General features: G+C 43.0%; 1 protein-coding gene across 4 annotated transcripts in view; it reads right to left on the reverse strand.

Moving 5' to 3' along the window:
* Positions 1 to 20,725, reverse strand: part of SPAG17 (sperm associated antigen 17) — a 307,861-nt gene that overhangs the window by 152,867 nt on the left and 134,269 nt on the right. For all 4 annotated transcript variants that reach the window (XM_073310300.1, XM_073310290.1, XM_073310281.1 and 1 more), the window contains exons 10-14: positions 20,336 to 20,454; positions 11,690 to 11,827; positions 11,484 to 11,597; positions 8,488 to 8,638; positions 6,620 to 6,850 (exon numbers count right to left, since the gene is read on the reverse strand). In XM_073310300.1, the coding sequence (XP_073166401.1) occupies positions 6,620 to 6,850; positions 8,488 to 8,638; positions 11,484 to 11,597; positions 11,690 to 11,827; positions 20,336 to 20,454 (753 nt within the window). The remainder of the gene's footprint in view (positions 1 to 6,619; positions 6,851 to 8,487; positions 8,639 to 11,483; positions 11,598 to 11,689; positions 11,828 to 20,335; positions 20,455 to 20,725) is intronic.

Consider the following 20,725-nt stretch of genomic DNA (forward strand, 5'->3'; position numbering starts at 1 on the left):
ACTGGGCAGGAGTTCAGCAGCAAGGCAGGGACATCTGCCTGCTTCACTGGCTCTGGCCCAACTGAGCTGGAGGGCTTGCCTTTTATACTTCCTGTCCTGCCCCTCTGCTTCTGGTGAGAGGGGCAAGGCTGGCTTGGCTCCATCCACTGGGGGGAGGAGGCATGGGGCGATTCCTTTCCATCAGGCTCAGAGGGAGGCCACTGTGCTTCACTACACTCAAGCTACGAGTTTCTACAGAGACTGGAATCTGTCCCTTGGTTTGTATGCTCATGCTGTGACTGAGCTGATGGAGGCCCCTATAAAGTCTAGGAACCGTGTGGGGTCCAAAGTTGATTTTTGACATTTATGCTGACCCTGAGGGAGGAAAGGAGTCTGAGCAACATGGAGGTTGAAATCCAGGCTTTTTCTCTGGTCTGTGCTACTAGGAGCCAGTTGTCAAGATAGGAGAATACAAGGACCCCATAACGCTTGAGGTAGGCTGCCATGACAGAGAAAACTTTGGTGAAGGGAGCAATGGTGAGTCCAAATGGCAGGACCCTGTACTGAAAGTGCTGAGGGCCTATTTTAAACCTCAGTAACCATCTGTGAGCCAGATGGATGTCTATGTGAAAATAAACATCCTGTATATCAAAAGCCGTAAACCACATGCCTTCTTCTAATGACAGGATGATGGCTGTTAAGGTGACCATATGAACCGGGTTTGCAGATGAAGTGATTGAGACAATGGAGATCCAGGATTGGTCTCCACCAACCCTTCATTTTGGTATCAGGAAGTAAGCTGAATCAAATCCTATCCGTTGATAGTCCGGAGGAACCCACTCTATCGCACCTCTTTGTAGTAAGGAGTCCACCTCCAGGGTGAGGATGCTGTTATGAGGGTGGTCCCTGAAAAGGGATCGGGGAGAGGGTTGTGGATGAGGTAGCATAATAAACTCAATCATATAGCCATAGTGGATGACATTTACCACCCATTTGTCTGTTGTTATTGCACTCCAAGCTCTTAAAAAGAGTGCTAGATGACCCCTGAAGTGGGTGGGGTGGTTGTGTGGCAGCAGGCAAGATGGTTGACATCACTCTGGGGTTCCTCAGAAATACCTCTTCTGTGGGGGGTTGCATTTGGGAGGAAGAAGACTGTGAGGGTGGTCCTGGAGGATGTGATCTTTGAGTTATCTGACACTTCCTTGATGGTTCATAAGGCTGATGATGGAAAAACTGGGAGGTTCTGTAATGCTGTGTGGGCTGCAGGCAGTAGAATTTGTTTCGATGCCAGTGTGTAAATACCCAAGGAAGAGTAGCTCTTGAATCCTTGAGGGTATGGAGGGAATAGACCGTTTTCTGGTTGAAAAGACAGTATTCATTAAAAGGGAGGTCTTTGATAATATTTTGTACCTCCCTGGGAAAACCAGAGGAATGGAGCGACAACTGTCTCCTTATGACAATGCCTGTAGCCATTGAACATGATGAGGTTTCTGCTGCATCTACTGCTGATTGGAGCAAGGGCATCACTACCAGCTTCCCCTCCTCAGTTATTGACTAGAAGTGGACCTGGTCCAGTTGTGTCAGTTTCTCAACAAGTCCTCCAATTTGCTGTAATTCAGGAAATTGGGTCTTGCAAATAATGCCTGATAATTTGAAATCCTGAATTGAAGGCTGGCTGAAGAGAAGATTTTGCAGCCTAAAAGGTCCAGTATCTTTCCCTTCCTGTCAGATGGGGTGGAGTATGGATACTGTTGCCTTACCTGTTCCATTGCTGCCTGGGCCACAAGTGAACTGGGAGGTGAGTGCGAGAGTCCTATGTACTCAGAGTCCTTGGCTGGTACATAGTATCTTTTTTCTGCCCCTTTGAGGTAAGCATACATGTAGCCAAGGTATGCCAAACTGTGCGAGCTGGCTCGATGATGGCATCGTTGATTGGGAGAGCAACTGTGCTTGGCCCCGATGAGTGAAGTATATCCAGCAGCTTATGCTGAGTATCTTGGATCTTCTCCAGGGGAATGTGAAGCTCTCTAGGCAGTCTATGCAAGAGATCCTGGAATTGGCGGTAGTCAGCAGGAGATGGGAGGGAGGGATGTTGAAGCCACTGCCACATCAGGAGAGGATGATGGGTATCTCTCCTGTTCCCGTGGTATTGTCGGAGCCAGTCTGAGTGGCTCACCTTCCATTACTGGTTCAGAGTGTCTACTCTAAGGCACCCGAGATGGTGAAATAGGTGAAACCTCCTTGATGGAATGGATGGGTTCCGAGGGAGGGTACTGGGGCTAGGATCCCCAATAGGGCCAGCAGGATGGATCCGATGGGTGCTGAGGAGGGCCCCATGGCACAGGAAATCAGTGGCTCTGCGGCAGCTGGAAGGGAGGATACTGCCATGATGTAGAAGGCCTCTGTTGGTACTTATAGTGGCAGGAAGGGATAGACAGTCCCTGATCCTCATCTGAGTCCTCCGAAGATGAAAACTCGGAGACCTGTTCCATCAGCAGTACTGTCGGAGCGGGTGGAAGTGTGTATACTGCCAGAGTGGGGGTGAAGAGTGCTTCAGATGTGGTGTGTCTGGTGCCGTATATAGTGTCTCCCTGGAAGTAAAGGGCCCTAGAAGGCATGGGGACCATGGCTTTTCCAGGCAAACACTTCCTGGAGTTATAGGGCTTTTCCTGACCTCCCAAGAATCAAGGGCAATTTCTCAGTCCCCGGAACCAGAGCCATGATCTCTCCTGGAACGGATGGCTCTCTGGTTCTGAGGGATGACGATGTTGACTGTGTGTGCAAATCCGCACTCAGTCCTGGTATATCCATTGATTTATGTAGCTTCTTTTTGTATTTGTGCGCTTTAGGGTCTGCTTCATCCCCATGACTGGAACTCATGGAAGGGGTCTCTCCCTTCTTAGCTTAGAGGAAGACTTACTGCCATGCTTATGTGCGTTCTTCTTTACCTCCCGACTAGGCCCTGGTGCGGGGTCCATAGCGGTGGTACTGCTGATGCTGGCCTTGGACTGCACCAATGATGCACGCGCACAAGCGAAATGACCACGGCATCTTCATGCCGACATATCTTGCAATGGCTAAAGTTTGTAGTTTAGATATACCCTGAGTCTAATTGATCTAATTTACAGTACTTTACACATCACCTCTGATTTTGGCTTTCACTCTCTGGTCACTAATACAGCTGCTAAGACTGAACAGGCATTGTACTTCATGGGAGCCTGATTCAGTAAGTTTCAGAGTAGCAGCCGTGTTAGTCTGTATCCGCAAAAAGAAAAGGAGGACTTGTGGCACCTTAGAGACTAACAAATTTATTTGAGCATAAGCTTTCGTGAGCTACAGCTCACTCAGATAAATTTGTTAGTCTCTAAAGTGCCACAAGTACTCCTTTTCTTGATTCAGCAAGGTAATTATGCATGTGCATTGACTTTACTGGGACTACTTGAATTCTAAAGTTAGGCACATGCTTAAATACCTTGCTGATTCAGGGCCAGAGTTCACTATTCCAGCTGCGTAGTGGAAGCAGAATGCTACCAGATGTATACATATTGATATTCTTGAGATGCCTTTCCTGATTGATCTGTACAGATGTTCTGAAAATGTTTACACCAACAACCAGTGCAGACTGGGTTAAATCCTAATCCCACTGACATCAGTGGGATTAGGATTTAGTCTAGTCTGCATTGGTCATTGGCAGGGCTGTCTTTAGGCATAAGTAGCATACACAGCTGTGTAGGGCACCTGAAAATTGGGTCTTAGTGTCCACTCTCCCGGCTCTGCCTATCCCTGTTCTGACCCTTCCTGCAGGCTTCCACAGCTAGCTGCTGCAGCCTGGTGACTCTTACTCCAGAGGGGATCTACTAACTTAAAATTGAAAAAGCCTTCCAGCCTGCCAGACCTATTAGCACAACATTGAAATTGTTAAAGGGCCATTCAAGTGGTAATGAAGCCATTTCACAGGCATTTGCCAACCCCCAGGTATATACTGTCAGTTTCTGAATTTACTGCCAAAAACAGTTGTGCATTACTGTAATATTTACTCAGAACATGTTAGTCTACAGGACCTTAGTTTAAAATTTGCTTTAAAAATATTTCATTGGTGAGTTGGTGAAGATTACAAAAGCACATCTCTAAAAAATCCTTGCATAGATTTTTAGATGCACAATCGTCTTTAGCCTTAAATGCTTGGATCTTCAGACATATAGTTTTTTAAATAAAGCCTTTAAAAGACCACCCTTTCCTAAAATACACATTTCAATTTTAATTACTATAGTAAAAAAAAATTTGCTTCCAAAGTCTTCCTGTCCTTTCTGTTTATCCCTTTCTCCCTTCATCCCCCTGTTGAAGAGAGCCCTTAAAGGGACAACACTCCTTTCCTGCCAGATAGCTGGACACAGAGTTTCCCTTTCTTTACTTCTGACTATCTGATGAACTAGTTTTAAGAGAACGCTCCAGCAAAATCAGTACCTCGTAAGATATAAAATCCTTTGTTATACCTAAAATCTTTGGATACATATTTTTTTAAAGTTGGTGAAATTTCATAAACGTGTCTTTTGTTATGGAGATCACACAAAGTAAATTAGTGTTCCCTTTTTCTAAAAGCAATGAACATTGTTATGAACAAACTAAACCTCTGTGACTGATTAATTTAAAATAATGTCTTTATTTAAGTGAGTTAAATATGTAGTAATCTGGAATGATTACTTTACAAAGGCTTAAGAGTACATTTAAAATATAAAATCAGCTTAGAAATACTGATTAAGAAAATGTAAAACAGAGAAGAGCTGCATCATGTATTCCATAATATTTAATGTTGTATTCAGCAAGACAGCTGACTCGCCCTTACTACAAAGTTTTTGCAAATAAATCTCTGACAAACTTCAGAGCATATCAAAAAACCTGTGACTGACATTTTTTATTCCCAAATTTAGTGCTTTTAATTAGGTACCTTCTGCATGTCCAGTCTTCACCATCTGGCATGCAGTGGAAACCATGCTCCATTTTCTTTAGAAAGAAATTGCAGAAGAGTGTTTTTTTCAAATGTCATTTGCTTCATTTGGGTTCAGGTATTTGGCTGGAAAGCAGTGAGCAAGGTGGGGGAGGGAAGAGAGGAGAGAGACGGTGGGGAGAGGGTGGGGCCTGGGGAGAGTGGGGCAGGGCTTGAGGCAGAGCAGGAATGAAGTATGGGTAGGGCCACAGGCAGAACACGTGGGCTGGGGAGCTAGCCTCCCCAAGCGGCAGCTTCACCCACTGCCCATGACAGCAGGTAAGAGTGGGTTGGCTCCCGCACACCCAGTGCACACTGCAGTCTCCGTAGGCAGGGTCCGTATTCTCAGACCTGAATGCTCTGGCGCCGTGCATTCTGTGTGAGGGACAGGGTACGGGGGTCCCTGTGGGGAACTGTGACTCTCCACCACCGTGAGGTGGGCCGGGTGTCTCGGTATCCTTTGCTGCCTCGTCCTTTCCCCTCCCTCCCGGGCTGCGAGCCCGGACTGCTGTCGGGCATAAGGGGACCAGTTTAATAATACTGCGTTGGGCCCCATAAATCTTAAGGACGGCCCTGGTTATTCGCATAAACCAGTGGTTCTCAAACTGTGGGTTGGGAACCCAAAGCGGGTTGCAACCCCATTTTAATGGGGTTGCCAGGGCTGGCTTAGACTTGCTGGGGCCCAGGGCCAAAGCCCAAGTCCAAGCCCGAAGGCTTCAGCCCTGGGTGGTGGGGCTCAGGTTACAGGCCCCTGCCTGGGGCTGAAGCCCTTGAGCTTTGGCTTTGGCTTCCTGGCCTGAGGCAGTGGGGCTTTGGCCCCTCCCGCCCCTACCAGGGTGGTGGGGCTTGGGCGGGCTCAGGCTTCGGTCCCCCGTCCTGAGGTCCCGTAGTAATTTTTGTTATCAGAAGGGGATCGTGGTGCAATGAAGTTTGAGAACCCCTGGCATAAACATACTTCTATGAGGTTAAGATTTGGCCCATTGTCAGAAATTGCAGAGCGACTATTGTAGCTAAAATGTAATCTGTCCATATTCAGTTCCAAGTAGTAAATTACATTCTTTTCATTTTATTGCTTATAATCATTTGTATATACCCACTGCTATTATCAAAGTTTCAGAATTACTATTTTAGTTACATAAATAGTACAGAATTACTATTTTAGTTACAAGATAAAAGGCAGTGTTTTATACACTTTATGAATAGCATTTCTGAAACACTTAAGAAGAGTGAAACTTTGAAACAGTTGCCAAATCCTATATTACAGTGTGTTGTATAAATATGTTTAAAACAACTGTTTAATAGCATGATTTCAATGTTTAATTTCTCTAAAATACACTTTTATATCAGAAGCTATAAAATAGTTTTCTAATATCTGCTATGCAGAGCTCTTTTACATAGATACTACTTTTAAAGACTTGTTTAAATAAACTATTTAATTATCATACAAAATGCCCAGTTTATGTCATTATCCAGTATTCCTACTTGATGAATGGATGAATGGAATATAGAGTACTTGATGACTGAATGGTTCCTAAAACAGGAGAATCATCACATCCAAGTAATAACAAATAATTCTGAATTAATGTAAAAGAAAACGATTCTAGTGAATAGTATGTTTAAATTCTTTAGATATAATGCTGATAGATGCCCTGTTACCTGAGCCATTGGGAGTTTTCTCATCAGACAGGTTTTCCACCATCAATAGTTGTCTCAGATGTCTTGCAAACCTGGCTGGATTATCCCATGGGATATAAGATACTTCATAATCACCTCCAAGCATCAACCCTGAGCCTTCCAGGAGGCCAGAGTCATCCACCCCAGTCAGCCGCAGGCTTTCAAAAGTAAACACTTTGAAGGCTCTTTCTACTTCAGCCCAACTCAAGAGTTCTGGAAGAGAATTAAAACCATCCACAGAAATTGTCCTTACATTTCAGTGAAAGGTAAATAGAAGACTGACCAGGTATATTGTCCTTGGCATTGCTATTAAGGCTGCCAACAAGGGGGCTAACGGTGATGGTAATTTCAGTAATGATCAATGGACTGATCAGATGGTGGTCAGATATGTTATAAGACATGTGTCTTATGACTACGACCCTACCAAATTCACAGCCATGAAAAATGTGTCACAGACCGTGAAATCTGGTCTTTTGTGTGCTTTTACCGCACACTACACAGATTTCACAGGGGAGACCACAATTTCTCAAATTGGGGATCCTGACCCAAAAGGGAGTGGCAGAGGGGGTCACAAGGTTATTTTAGGGGGGATTGTGGTATTGCGCAGAAGTAAGGTTAGCAATACCATACCATGCCACCCTTGCTTCTGCTCTGCTGCCTTCAGAGCTGGGCGGTCAGAGTGTGGTGGTGACTGACTGAGGGCCCAGCTCTGCAGGCAGCAGTGCAGAAGTAAGGGTGGCAATACCATACCATGCTATCCTTACTTCTGTGCTGCTGCTGACAGCGACTCTGCCTTCAGAGCTGGGAACCCGGCCAGCAGCCGTAGCTCTCCAGCTGCCCAGCTCTGAAGGCAGCCGCCGCCTGCAGCAGCACAGAAGAAAAGGTAGCTGTACCACAACCTCCCCTACAATAACCTTGCGGAACCCTCCCCCCCCCCCCCCCCGACCTCCTTTTAGGGTTAGGACCACTACAATTATAACACCATGAAATTTCAGATTTAAATAGCTGAAATCATGAAATTTACCACAGGTATTTTAAAAATCATATGAGCGTGAAATTGACCAAAATGGACTATGAATTTGGTAGGGCCCTACTTATGACAGTAAAAAAGGAATTGAAGGGGTTTGGATACTTATTACTAACTGTACCTTTAGACTGAACATTCAGACTCACTAGACGGCATTTATGTAGCCCTTCTAACTGTTTTACAGTGTGCACCAACTAGGTACACACATTACAAGAATGAGGAATTGCAGAGACAATTCTTGATGGAGAAGTGACCTTATCATGACAAACAGAAAATGTGATTATTGTAAATACTACAGTACTATTAACATGGGCAACTCAAAGAAAACACAATGAGAAAACCATGTTTTTTCTCCCAAGTAATCCTCCCAATCCAAGACAAATCTCTTTTCTCAATCAAAAGGTTCTTTGTAAACAAATACATTATATAGCTCAGTGGTTCCCAATATTTGTTCTGTGCACTAGAACCAGAACTAGTAATTTGTGTGACTGATATTCTTGTCCCAACTTAATACAGAGTTTATATGCTTGTGTGAGTCCTGACATGCTGCTAATGCCTAGTTGTCAATCTCATAGTCTCTAACATGCAGTGTAACCTAGTCTGCTAATAACCATGAAATTCTGGTTTGGTGTTAGGCCAAACTCCATGGTAGGTTAGGATGGACACAAGTATAGTAGATATTGGTAGTATCTACAAAGGTAGTAGATATTGGCTGATACAGTGAAGGTCTTAGTTGGGTAAATTGAGACAGTGGCCCCAAAAAAGTGGGTTCCAACTACCTCAACAAAGAATGAAATAATATTAATAAAAAAAATCTATTTACCATTGGTGCAATAATGCATGAGCTCATGAATTCTGGCCAAGCGTTTAGTGTTGTTTCCAGGTGGAGGAAGGGGGAATTGAAGAAGTTCCACCAGTGGCAGCTTGTCCATCATATCCTGTTCAATCTTTTCTGGGTTTAAGTCCCCTTGGATCTGAAGCAAAGAGCAATAAGGACAAAAGCGAAGTAAACTTTCACAAAAAAGGGATTTTTCATTAAATAACTAAGGTGCCAGTTTAGCACACAAGTCCTGTTCTCCCCCCCCCAAAAAAAACCCTACACACATATGCTTTACTTTACTTTGAAGTCAATAGAATTTAAGCATATGCTTAAAATTGAGCATATACTCAGTGTTTTGCTGAATCAGTGCCTTTATGTGGAAGATGAAATAAGTTATTGTTTACTTTCCTCACTGTGGAGGAGTGAATATATACCAGAAAAAAAAGAGAATAATTGAAGAAGGCACAATTAACTGATATTTGCCAAAGATCACAAAATTATTTGCCATTTAGCCATAATCTGAAATTTTCATGGAATATAGAAAGTATGTATTGATTTAGTCTGTCACACTTCAGAGGATGCTTTTGTATTAGCCTTTCCCTTCCACATTGTGACAGGTTCAGTCACAATGACCCCCTTGGGACTGTCACCTGATGGGGTGAGACTACCTCAGAGCCCGTTTTCTTTGCCAGTTTGGGCCTTCAGAACCTTGTCTTATTGAGCCAGATACACTAATCTGCTGCAACACAGACCCAGAGGCTGACCCATGTCCCCAAAGCTGCAGACTTAACTGAAAACGGCTTAGCAAGTGATCCTGTCTCTAGCACGCAGACACCCAGCTCCCAATGGGATCCAAACCCCAAATGAATCCGTTTTACTCTGTATAAAGTGTATACAGGGTAAACGCATAAATTGTCCACCCTCTATAACACTGATAGAGAGATATGCTCAGCTGTTTGCTCCCCCAGGTAGTAATTACTTACTCTGGGTTAATTAATAAGAAAAAGTGATTGTATTAAATATAAAAAGTAGGATTTAAGTGGTTCCAAGTAATAACAGCAAAATAAAACAAAAACATGCAAGTCTAAGCCTAATACATTAAGAAACTGAATACAGGTAAATCTCACCCTCAGAGATGTTCCAATAAGCTTCTTTCACAGACTCCGATGAAGTGAGCTGTAGCTCACGAAAGCTTATGCTCAAATAAATTTGTTAGTCTCTAAGGTGCCACAAGTACTCCTTTTCTTTTTGTGAATACAGACTAACACGGCTGCTACTCTGAAACCTTTCACAGACTAGACTCCTTCCTAGTCTGGGCCCAACCCTTTCCCTTGATACAGACCTTGCTAGTTCCAGCAGGCATCTTAGGTGAAAAGCAGGGGATTCCATATGACTTTGATCTCCCTTGTCCTGCTCCACCCCCTTTTTTAGCTTTGGCACAAGGCGGGAATCCTTTGTCTCTCTGGGTTCCCACCCCTCCTTCTAAATGGAAAAGCACCAGGTTTAAGATGGATTCCAGTACCAGGTGACCTGGTCACATGTCCTGTAAGACCCCTATTCTCCACTCTTTCCAGCCTGACTCACAGGAAGGTTTACAAGTTAACTGACTCACAGGAACACAGGAAGGCTTACAAGTAAACGGAGCCATTTACAACCAATTGTCTTGGTTAATGGAAGCCATCAAGATTCCAAGCCACCATTAATGGCCCATACTTTGCATAGTTACAATAGGAGTTCAGAGTAATACTTCATATTTCTAGCTTCAGATACAAGAATGATACATTCATACAAATAGGATGAACACACTCAGTAATTATAAGCTTTGTAATGATACCTTATAAGAGACCTTTTGCATAAAGTATATTCTAGTTATATTATATTTACACTCATAAGCATATTTCCATAAACATATTGAGTGCAACGTCACACACAAATTCTTAGTTGGTCTATATTACTGTCCATAGTCATTATAATCAAGAAATCATACAACTAATTGATGGTCTTTGACAGAAGTATTATGATGGATTTAAAGAACTGTACTGGCTTGAGGTTTTTTTTTTTTTTTTACTTTGTTCAGTTTTGCTTTTTCTTATTTTTATTATTACAGTCCCTGTCTTCTGTGTTACTTTTAATACCTTCTTCCTCTATCATATCTCCCAAACCTGTTCCTTCTTCTTTCATCCCTACTACCTACATTTTTAATGTCTTGGTCAACTCCTGCATTGACTAGTGCAACTTCCTCCTCTTTAGCCTCATGAAATCTAGACAGCTGCCCAAAAGTCTATCCAACATGCTTCTGTTAAAAGTATCTTCCCGACCCACCACTGAACTATTTCATCCTCCTTCTCCTCGAAACCCTTTATTGCCTTACAAGTTTCATCTGCATCCAACTTTTTACTATAATCTTACTCTACACTTCTGCCTACATCATGTCTAGATAACTCTTGCTGTCTTGCATGAGCGCTACACTCTGCACCTTGATGCACTTTGGTGTTCTTCTCCCATAAAAAGCTCTGTGTCTTTTTGTATGCTGCCCACTATGTTTGTCCCATCCTCTCTAATCTATTTCATTGTAGTTGCTACACCACACTCATCATTTAGTATCTCTGTGCTGCAGAAACTCTAGTTTCTTCAGAATAATAATCCCCTAGCTCAGTGGTGGTCCAAAGTGAAGCCCACAGAGTTTTACAATGTATTCCATGCCACCGTTTATATGGAAATGCAGTCACGAAAGCCAAATGTACACATAAGCACTGTGGCCAGGCCACTCAGATCAATATGGTACATTGCATGCTGGGATCTGTAGTCTCCATGGATGGCTGCAATCTGCTCCATTTTAAGCAAATTAAGTACAGCCTTTGGATTCCTGGCAAGTGGCTAATGTGACCACGAAGTGAGCAAAGTTTAAGTTCTCCTAGTCTACCTTCTAAAAGAAGCATTCTAAGTTAATGCCCTCTCTGTAGACTTTAAGACTGTTGATATAAGACACAGTATTGTACCTTTAGCAGGTGTAGCCTCTGAGACAAAATATCATGATAGTTTAATAGAAGAGGCCATTTGGGGACCACAGTCTTTTCTTCATTGTCATTAGGGAAAAAGGTGTCATAGAGATTCTATTAAACAAGAAAAAAGCACATACATTAAAAAATAATACATAGATTTATTTAGCAATTAAGGCAGTCTGAAGGTAAAAGACAATACAAACCTTTTTTTCACTCTCAGAGAGGGCAAGAGAGGGAAGGATAGAGACTATATGCTCTGCAAGGCTATGATCCAGCCCATCTGCTCGTGGTTCTGGGACCACCAGACTTGGTGGTGTAAGACCTTCTTCAGCTGCAATGACCTACCAAGCAGAAAACATGTTAGATGTCATTATAGCATTGATTTGTAGTTATCTTAAATTAAGGTTGCATCAGAGATTCCATTATAATCTCCGTATTCACATGCACATAATTTTCTCAAAAATGCTTGTTTCCAGCTGGAATTCCCAGTCCTTGTCTCTGGCCAAAGGTAAATTTTATGGAAAAGTTTGAATAAAATTTTTTCACCTCTTTTTCACTTTAATGAGGGTGAGGAAAATATTTTCAAATGAAAAAACATATTAAGAATTTTAATGCACATTGATAATTCAAAAATGGCTGCACATCACAAGTTGAACCTTTCTTAGTTGTCTTCACTAAGGACAATTTTCCAGGCTAATATGCAAATAAATTAATAATTAGAAATCAGGAACATTATGCAAAAGTTTCATTTCTTAAAGAAGTAAGGTTCACAGTCCTACAACGGTTCTTCAGCCTGGGGGCAGAACTCAGACCTTTCAGTCAACGCTTCAAGTATATATGCCCCTTCAGGTGACAAACCTGGCAGCTGAGTTAACATCCACAGATATGATGAAAACTGTATCCTTCTTAAATGAACACATTCTTATTACGGTATAACTTCAATAACTTTATCACTATACCTATTGCAGTGCATGAAAACTTATTTAAGTGTGTTTAGTCTGTGGACTTTATTAGTTAGAGAAAGGAAGTTTTTGGATAAATATGAATGAATTTTCCTATCCTCCAGCAACATTAAAATCTGTAGACACTACACTGGAGTTTATAAGCTGTGTATAGCTAGGAAAGGAAAACAATTTAGCCTAAGATAAAACCAAAATTGAAATAAGGATGTACTTAGGTTATTTCCTGGTTTACTGAGGCTCAATAAGCATGAAACATCATCCTCCCAACAATATCAGCCTGCCAGCTTTGAAATATTTTATTACTGCATGAAGGACCTGGAGGCTCCCTTTCTGTTTTCTTCTTAAGAAGTGTATCTGTATGCCCTAACCCAAGAGGCTACTCCTCTGTGAGGGAATGTAGTCTGAGCATGAGTCAAGTTTTCTCCCCACTCTGGAAGCACAAAGGAATTTTACTAGTTGGATCATCCAGCTGGAGATTCCCTTCAGTGTGGAGGAGTTCCTAGGTGCCACCAAACTGCCATCGCAGGATCCAAAGTAGGAAGCATGGTGGGGTCGGGAGGAAGAGGCATGGCTAGTGCATTGCTATGCTTCATTAATCCCCAGCTGTTAGATGGCCCCTTGAAAGCCATAGCAAGCCAGTGTAAAGTAGAATAGCACTGAGGTTGTGCTATACTATGCCAAGGCCAGGCCTGACTTGGTGCCATTCTCAAATTCATTTAGCAACTTTGTGGATCTATCCACAGTTCAGCCCATGGGATCCTATTGGGATCCAGGAAGTGGGTGGGCGGAAGCCTGCCCACTGCTAAAGGATCCCCCCCAGCCTAAGGCAGGGATCCAGAGGACCTGGAAGCCAAGTGATTTCGTGGGACAACTAATAAAATAACAGGAACAGGAATAAAAAGAAAAGGAGTACTTGTGGCACCTTAGAGACTAACCAATTTATTTGAGCATAAGTGAGTTGTAGCTCACGAAAGCTTATGCTCAAATAAATTGGTTAGTCTCTAAGGTGCCACAAGTACTCCTTTTCTTTTTGCGAATTCAGAGTAACAGCAGTTTTAGTCTGTAACAGGAACAGGAGTGCGGTCAAAGGGAACCTGGTGGGGACACCGAGCAGAGAACACCGGACAGCGCCCACCGTTCCTCGAAGGCGTCCAGGGAGAGTGGAAGCTGCCCAGTGGAACTCTGCCCGGATGCGTGAACGGACGGAAGACCGGAAATAGGCCCCACAGTCATAGGAGTCTCCACTGGCCAACCTCCTCTTCCTAGTTCATAGATGGCCATTTTAGCCAGGGCCAGGCAGTGGTTGACCAGGAGGTCCCGTGGCTTTGTGGGGCCAAGGATAGGGAGTGCATAGATAAGAAGGTGAGGGAAAAAGTGCAACCAAAAACATAACAGGATGTCTAAGAGGAGCCGTAATAGGAGCTGCAACCTGGCCCTCCAAGTAAACGTGCGCCAGGGTCTCCCTCACGCCGCAGAAAGGGCAGGTGTCTGGGTTGGGGGTAAACTGCGCCAAGTACACGCCCGTGCTGATGGCCCCATGAAGGAGCCGCCAACTGATATGCCCGGTGGGCCTCGGGACTACGGTGGAAAATAGGCTGGCCCACTGGGGCTCCTCACCCTCTAGAGGTGGCAGGAGGTCCCACCACTTTGTGTCGCGGCGGGATGCAAGGGTGAGGAAGTGAAGGGTGTGGAGCACGAGCGTGTATAGATGTTTCCTTGGTGTGGTCTGGAAACGAACTAGCTGCAAGTCGTGCAGCTGGCTCACGGTGAAGGGTCTGGGGGGTGGGGGGGAAGCCGGTTGGGTCCATGGGGCAGGGGCCCGATGAAAAGGTCAGGAGGACCTGGGGTGGAGGGTGGGTAGGGGGTGCCCTCTCGCAGGACCCAGTTGAGGCAGGCCCGAGCAACGGGCGGCAAAGCGGCCCTCACCTCCTGCAGTACGAGGCCTGGAGAGCCCCATGTGCCAAGCGAGCATCGGGGGATCCAGCCAGTCTTCCCGGTCGTAGTCCAGGAGGTCTCCGACCCTGGTGACTTCTGCCAGGACCAACCTCCGGTGCACTGAGGGGGACTCCGCCACTTGCACATGTAGCTGGGGGTTGTGTAGCAGGGGCTCTGCGAGGAGATCTGCCTCCTCGGTGGCCTCCGTGGACCTGGTCGCTGAGAGTAGTTTCCAGGTCCGGAGGAGGTCCTGGTAGAAGACCGTCAGCCTGGAGAGGTCTCGTGGAAGACCTCTCGGATGGAGATGAAGGAGCTGCCAGTCATATCAGAGCCCTCGGAATCGGTGCAGGAAGGCGTGTACCAGGACTCTCCATGCCGGACTACCTGCACCATAAAGGAGCCTCTGCAGGGCCTGGAGGCGGAAGACATGGACCTGAGTACACAGGCACTTCAGGCCCTGCCCTCCCTCCTCCAGGGGCAGGTGGAGGACCCCTGCAGAGACCCAGTGCACTTCTGGCCAAAAGAACTCCAGAATCACCGTCCAGAGATTGGCCAGGAAGACCGGGGCTGGGATCAGGGTGTTGAGCCAGTACCAGAGCATGGACAGGACTAGTTGATTGAGCACCAGTGCCCTCCCTCGGAGGGAGAGGCACTGGAGTAGTCCTGTCCATTTCCGGAGCCACTCTGTCACCCTGCTCTCTAAACTGTGTCAGTTCTCTGGCAGAGACGGATGTGTGGTGGAAAGGTAAATGCCGAGATAGAGCAGCGGACCCGTGCTCCACCGGATGGCCTGAAGTGCAGGTGGGAGGGAGCTTGCCTGCCACCCATCTCCAACCACCAGGCCAGAGCTCTTGACCCAGTTGACCCAGGTGGAGGAGGCTGCCGAGTAGATGGCCTGGCAAGCCTCCACCTGCGCTAAGTCGCCCGGGTCCTGGACCACGAGGAGCACGTTTGGCGTTCAGCCCAGGGGATATTAGGCACAGAAAAAAATCTGGCCAAGTTCTTTATCTTGTGTGTGTTGCTCGCATACACACCATCCAAGGCACCTGAATATCAAGGACTTTGAATTTTTTTTGTCCCTTACAGCCAAGACACAGAGCAGAAATAATGAACTTGACCTCTTGGATACTTAATTTTCTCCAAGTGTATTTTTTAACACTATGCAGATATCCAAAGTGTGCCATAGCTTTTCAGATGGATGTAAGGGCTTGAGGTAGAAGGATCATGCAATCTCCTATGCTGTAAGAGCGACAGAGTTGATTTGAGGGAGGAACACTGGGTTCATCCTGAGCATCACTTCATCACCATGAAAAATGCAGTACTGGTGCTACATGGATAAAGTTCCTAATTCCAACACTTGTCTGGTTGATAAGGCAGGCTGAGAGAGATTTAGGTGCTAACAATATTTGCTTAGAGGAATTGGGCTAGATTCACAAAAAGAGTTACTTGAGGCTGCTTTAGGCACCTAAATCTCAGGATCAGGCATGACTGGGATTCAACCTTTGCCCCCTGCACAACTGCCACTAAACCTTGTAGACACCTAATTTGACTCAGTGAATACCTTTTTGTAATAAAAGTTCCCTAGGTGCCTATATTTCTGCCTCTGAGCATGCACACTGCTGCCTCACTGTAAATATCCAGACACACAGGCCCCAGGCAATACATAAACTGGGGAAGATACACATTCCTCTGCTTAACTCCCTACAGGGCCCTATCTAGTAAGTGTGCTCAGAGTTCACCAACTGGATTGGGACCCCACAGGTGAACTCATGCAAGACAGCATAAAGATGTGGTCCCTTAAAAATTTTAGCCCAGTGGTTAAGGTACTCACCTGGGACATTGGAGATCACCAGTTCAAGTTCCCCCTCTGCCTGACAGGAGAAGGAATTTGAACAAGGATCTGCCATCTATCATGTAAGTGCCCTACCTACTGGGCTATTGGATATTTATAGATTGCAAGACCAGAAGGGACCATTGTGATCATGAACTTCCTCAAAACAGAACTTCTGCAAAATGATTCCTAGAGCATATCTTTTAAAAAATATCCAGTCTTGATTTAAACATTGTCTGTGTAAAAGAATCCACTACAACCTTTGGTAAATTGTTCCAATGGTTAATAATTCTCACTGGTAAAAATGTATGCCCTATTTCTAATGTGAATTTGTCTAGCTTCAACTTCCAGTTATACCTTTCTCTGCTAGATTGAAGAGCCCATAATTAAATGTTTGTTCCCCATGTAGGTACTCATAGACTGTGATGAAGTCATCCCTTAGCCTTTTTGTTAAGCTAAATAGATTGAGTTATTTGAGTCAATCACTAAAAGACATGTTTTCTAATTGTTTAAGCATTCCTGGAGCATGGAGCACTCTCCAATTTATCAACATCCTTCTTGAATTGTGGACACCAGAACTGGACACAGTATTTCAGAAGTGGACACACCAGTGCCTAATATAGAGGTAAAATAACCTCTGTGCTTCTACTTGAGATTCCCATTTACGCATCCCAGGATCGCATTAGCTCTTTTGTGCACAGCATAAAACTGGAATCTCATGTTCAGCTGATTATCCACTACTACCCCGAAATCTTTTTCAGAGTCTCTGCTTCCCAGGATAGAGTCCCTCCTTTAAGTATAGCCTACATTCTTTGTTCCAAGATATATACATTTACTTTAGCTGTACAATAGAACCTCAGCGTTACAAACAACAGAATTATGAATTGACCAGTCAACCACACACCTCATTTGGAACTGGAAGTATGCAAGCAGACAGCAGCAGCAGAGACAAAAAACAAACAAACATACCAAATAAAGTACAGTACTGTGTTAAATGTAAACTGCTCAAAAAATAAAGGGAAATTAAAAAAAAAAAGATTTGACAAGGTAAGGAAACTTTCTGTGATTGTTTCATTTAAATTAAGATAGTTAAAAACAGTTTTTTTCTTCTGCATAGCAAAGCTTCAAAGCTGTAGTAAGTCAATATTCAGTTGTCAGCTTCTGAAAGAACAACCATAATGTTTTGTTCAGAGTTATGAACATTTCAGAGTTACAACCTCCATTCCCGAGGTGTTCATAACTCTGAGGTTCTGCTGTATTAGCATGCATATTGTTTGCTTGTACTCAGTTTACCAAGCAATCCAGATCACTTTGAATCAGTGATCTGTTCTCTTCATTATTTAGAACTAGGGCTGTCAAGTGATTAAAAAAAATTAATCGTGTTGTTAAACAACAATGGAATACCATTTAAATATTTTTGGATGTTTTCTATATTTTCAAATATATTGATTTCAATTACAACACAGAATACAAAGTGTATAATGCTCACTTTTTATTTATTTTTGATTACAAATATTTGCACTGTAAAAAACAAAAGAAATAGTATTTTTTAATTCACCTCAAAAATACGGTAGTGCAATCTCTTTATCATGAAAGTTGAATCTATAAATCTAGAATTATATACAAAATATCTGCATTCAAAAATGAAACAATGTAAAACTTTAGAGCCTACAAGTCCACTCAGTCCTGCTTCAGCCAATCCCTCAGAAAAACAAACTTGGTTACAATTTGCAGGAGATAATGCTACCCACGTCTTGTTTACAATGTCACCTGAAAGAGCATGGCACTGTTGTAGCTGGTGTCGCAAGATATTTACGTGCCAGATGTGCTAAAGATTCATATGTCCCTTCATCTTCAACCACCATTCCATAGCACATGCATCCATGCTGATGATGGGCTCTGCTCGATAACGATCTAAAGCAGAGCGCATCGATGTATGCTCATTTTCATCATCTGAGTCAGATGCCACCAGCAGAAGGTTGATTTTCTTTTTTGGTGGTTCAGGTTCTGTATTTTCCGCATTGGAGTGTTGCTCTTTTAAGATTACTGAAAGCATGCTCCAAACCTCGTCCCTCTCAGATTTTGGAAGGCACTACTGATTCTTCAACCTTGGGTCGAGTGCTGTAGCTATTTTTAGAAATCTCACATTGGTATCTTCTTTGCATTTTGTCAAATCTGCTGTGAAAGTGTTCTTAAAACAAACATGTGCTGGGTCATCATCTGAGACTGCTATGACATGAAATTTATGGCAGACTGTGGGTAAAACAGGCTCTAAAGTTTTACATTGTTTTGTTTCTGAGAGCAGTTAGGTAACAAAAAAAAATCTAAATTTGTAAGTTGCACTTTCATGATAAAGAGATTGCATTACAGTATTTGTATGAGGTGAATTTAAAAATACTATTTCTTTTATCATTTTTACAGTGCAAATATTTGTAAAAAAAATAATATAGTGAGCATTGTACACTTTGCATTCTGTGTTGTAATAGAAATCAATATATTTGAAAATGTAGAAAAACATCCAAAAATATTTAATAAATTTCAATTGGTAATCTATTGTGTAACAATGCGATTAATCATGATTAATTTTTTTAATCGTGATTAATTTTTTTTAGTTAATCACGTGAGTTAACTGTGATTAATTGACAGCCCTATTTACAATCTCCACAATTTTTGTATCTTTTGCAAACTTGATCAGTGATGATTTTATGTTTTTTTCCTGGTCGTTAAAAAAATGTTAATCAGGTTAGGGCCAAGAACCAATCCCTGTAGGATCCCACTGGAAACACATCCACTTGGTGACAATTCCCCATTTACAATTACATTTTAAGACCTATTAGCTAGCCAGTTTTTAATCCATTTCATGTGCGTCATGTTAATTTTATATCAATTTAGCTTTTTAATCAAAATGTTGTGGGGTACTAAGTCATATACCTTAGAGAGTCTAAGTATATTACATCAACCCTTTATCAACCAAACTTGTAATCTCATCAAAAAGAGATATTAAGTTAGTTTGACGGAATCTATTTTCCATACATCCAGGTTGATCTGCATTAACTGTATTACCCTCCTTTAATTCTTCATTAATTAAATCCCATACCAGCCGCTCTATTATCTTTGACTAGATGATCATAAACATCCTTTCTGGTCTTAAAAACCTATGAATCTAAGTGCCTCAGGGAGAACTGGAGGCCAACCAACAATCAAGTGGCTCACTCTGTAAACCCAGTCCAAAAATTTAGCACATATCCAGCTAAATTAAAGCCCAACTGCACCAGAAATTTAACTTTTAACATTAGCTTTGAAAATTTTTTGATCCACCAATTCTACGGTTCTGCAGCAAGGAGGACTGTACACCTTGTTTGTTGCTGTGGAAAAAGAACAAAACCGGTCGTCTCTTCATTGGGAGAAATATCGATGAGCCAGTAATGGGCAGGTCTGAGTTTTGTCCTCAAAGCTGCGGACTGAAGATCCATTGTAGGTTGTCTGGAAACACTCCCTAAAAGCTAAAGTGCTACAAACCAGTTCTGGGACCCATGTGCAAAGGGTCATTCTTATGGAGGACCTCCTGTCCCACACTGAGAAAAGTTGACAAGCATATAGTATCAGTGATCATTTTCATTTTGCACTTGTATTATATGCTTAGTTTTGACAACTCTGAGAGAAAACACTCGCTAGCAGTTATCGTAGGCTAGATTAACCCTAGCCCTTACTCAACCATGCAAGGGAGGAAGGAGGAGCAAAGACCCTCTTAGAAAGTGGCAAAAAAGGCAGGAACTCCCTACCCTAATACTCTTCTCTGTGAGAAACTGGATGAGGAGTGGACATAGAGGACTGGGGAGTAGTAGCAGGAGCCTTGGAATAGATTGCCGAGCACATAGTGGGAGTGAGCTGCACCCTGAAAAGGAATGAAAAAACCTAACTCCTCCCCTCCATAAAGCAAGGCAAAGCAGGGGATCCTCTCTGAGTCACAAGTCCTTCCTACTGATCCTCAGTGGGTAGTGCAGCTATGTACGTTCTCTTATTTTGGGATGAACCTGATTGATTTGTCTCTCACTGATCAATTCACTATCACAGTGCTTAGCCTGACTGATGGGTATGAATTAATATGAAAATACACTCACCTGTTCCAACATGCAGTTCATTATTAAAGGAACAGAAATGAATTCTTCAGGAATCTGACTTAGCAAATCATTGTAATACCTCATGTCCACATAAGGAGGCAGAAAAGAAACTTCTTCCTCTATTGTAGAAAGCAGAAATAACATATTGAGACTATCTAGCTGGATCTGTTGGTTTTCCTTTGACTCTAGTAGATATGGTTAGTAAAAATTTCCTAATTTAACTCCTTGAATCTCTCCTATGTTTCTGAATTAGGGCTGCGGCAGTGTTGTAAGAAAATATAAGGAAAGGACCTAATTCTTAAAGCCTCTACTGCTTAGTCTGCACAGCAGTGAACTTCTACTCTTGACATATCTCCTTCCCATATCTTCATTTATTTTTAATAAAATACA

Source organism: Lepidochelys kempii, chromosome 1, assembly GCF_965140285.1.
Source record: "Lepidochelys kempii isolate rLepKem1 chromosome 1, rLepKem1.hap1, whole genome shotgun sequence".
Taxonomy (NCBI): Eukaryota; Metazoa; Chordata; order Testudines; family Cheloniidae; genus Lepidochelys; species Lepidochelys kempii.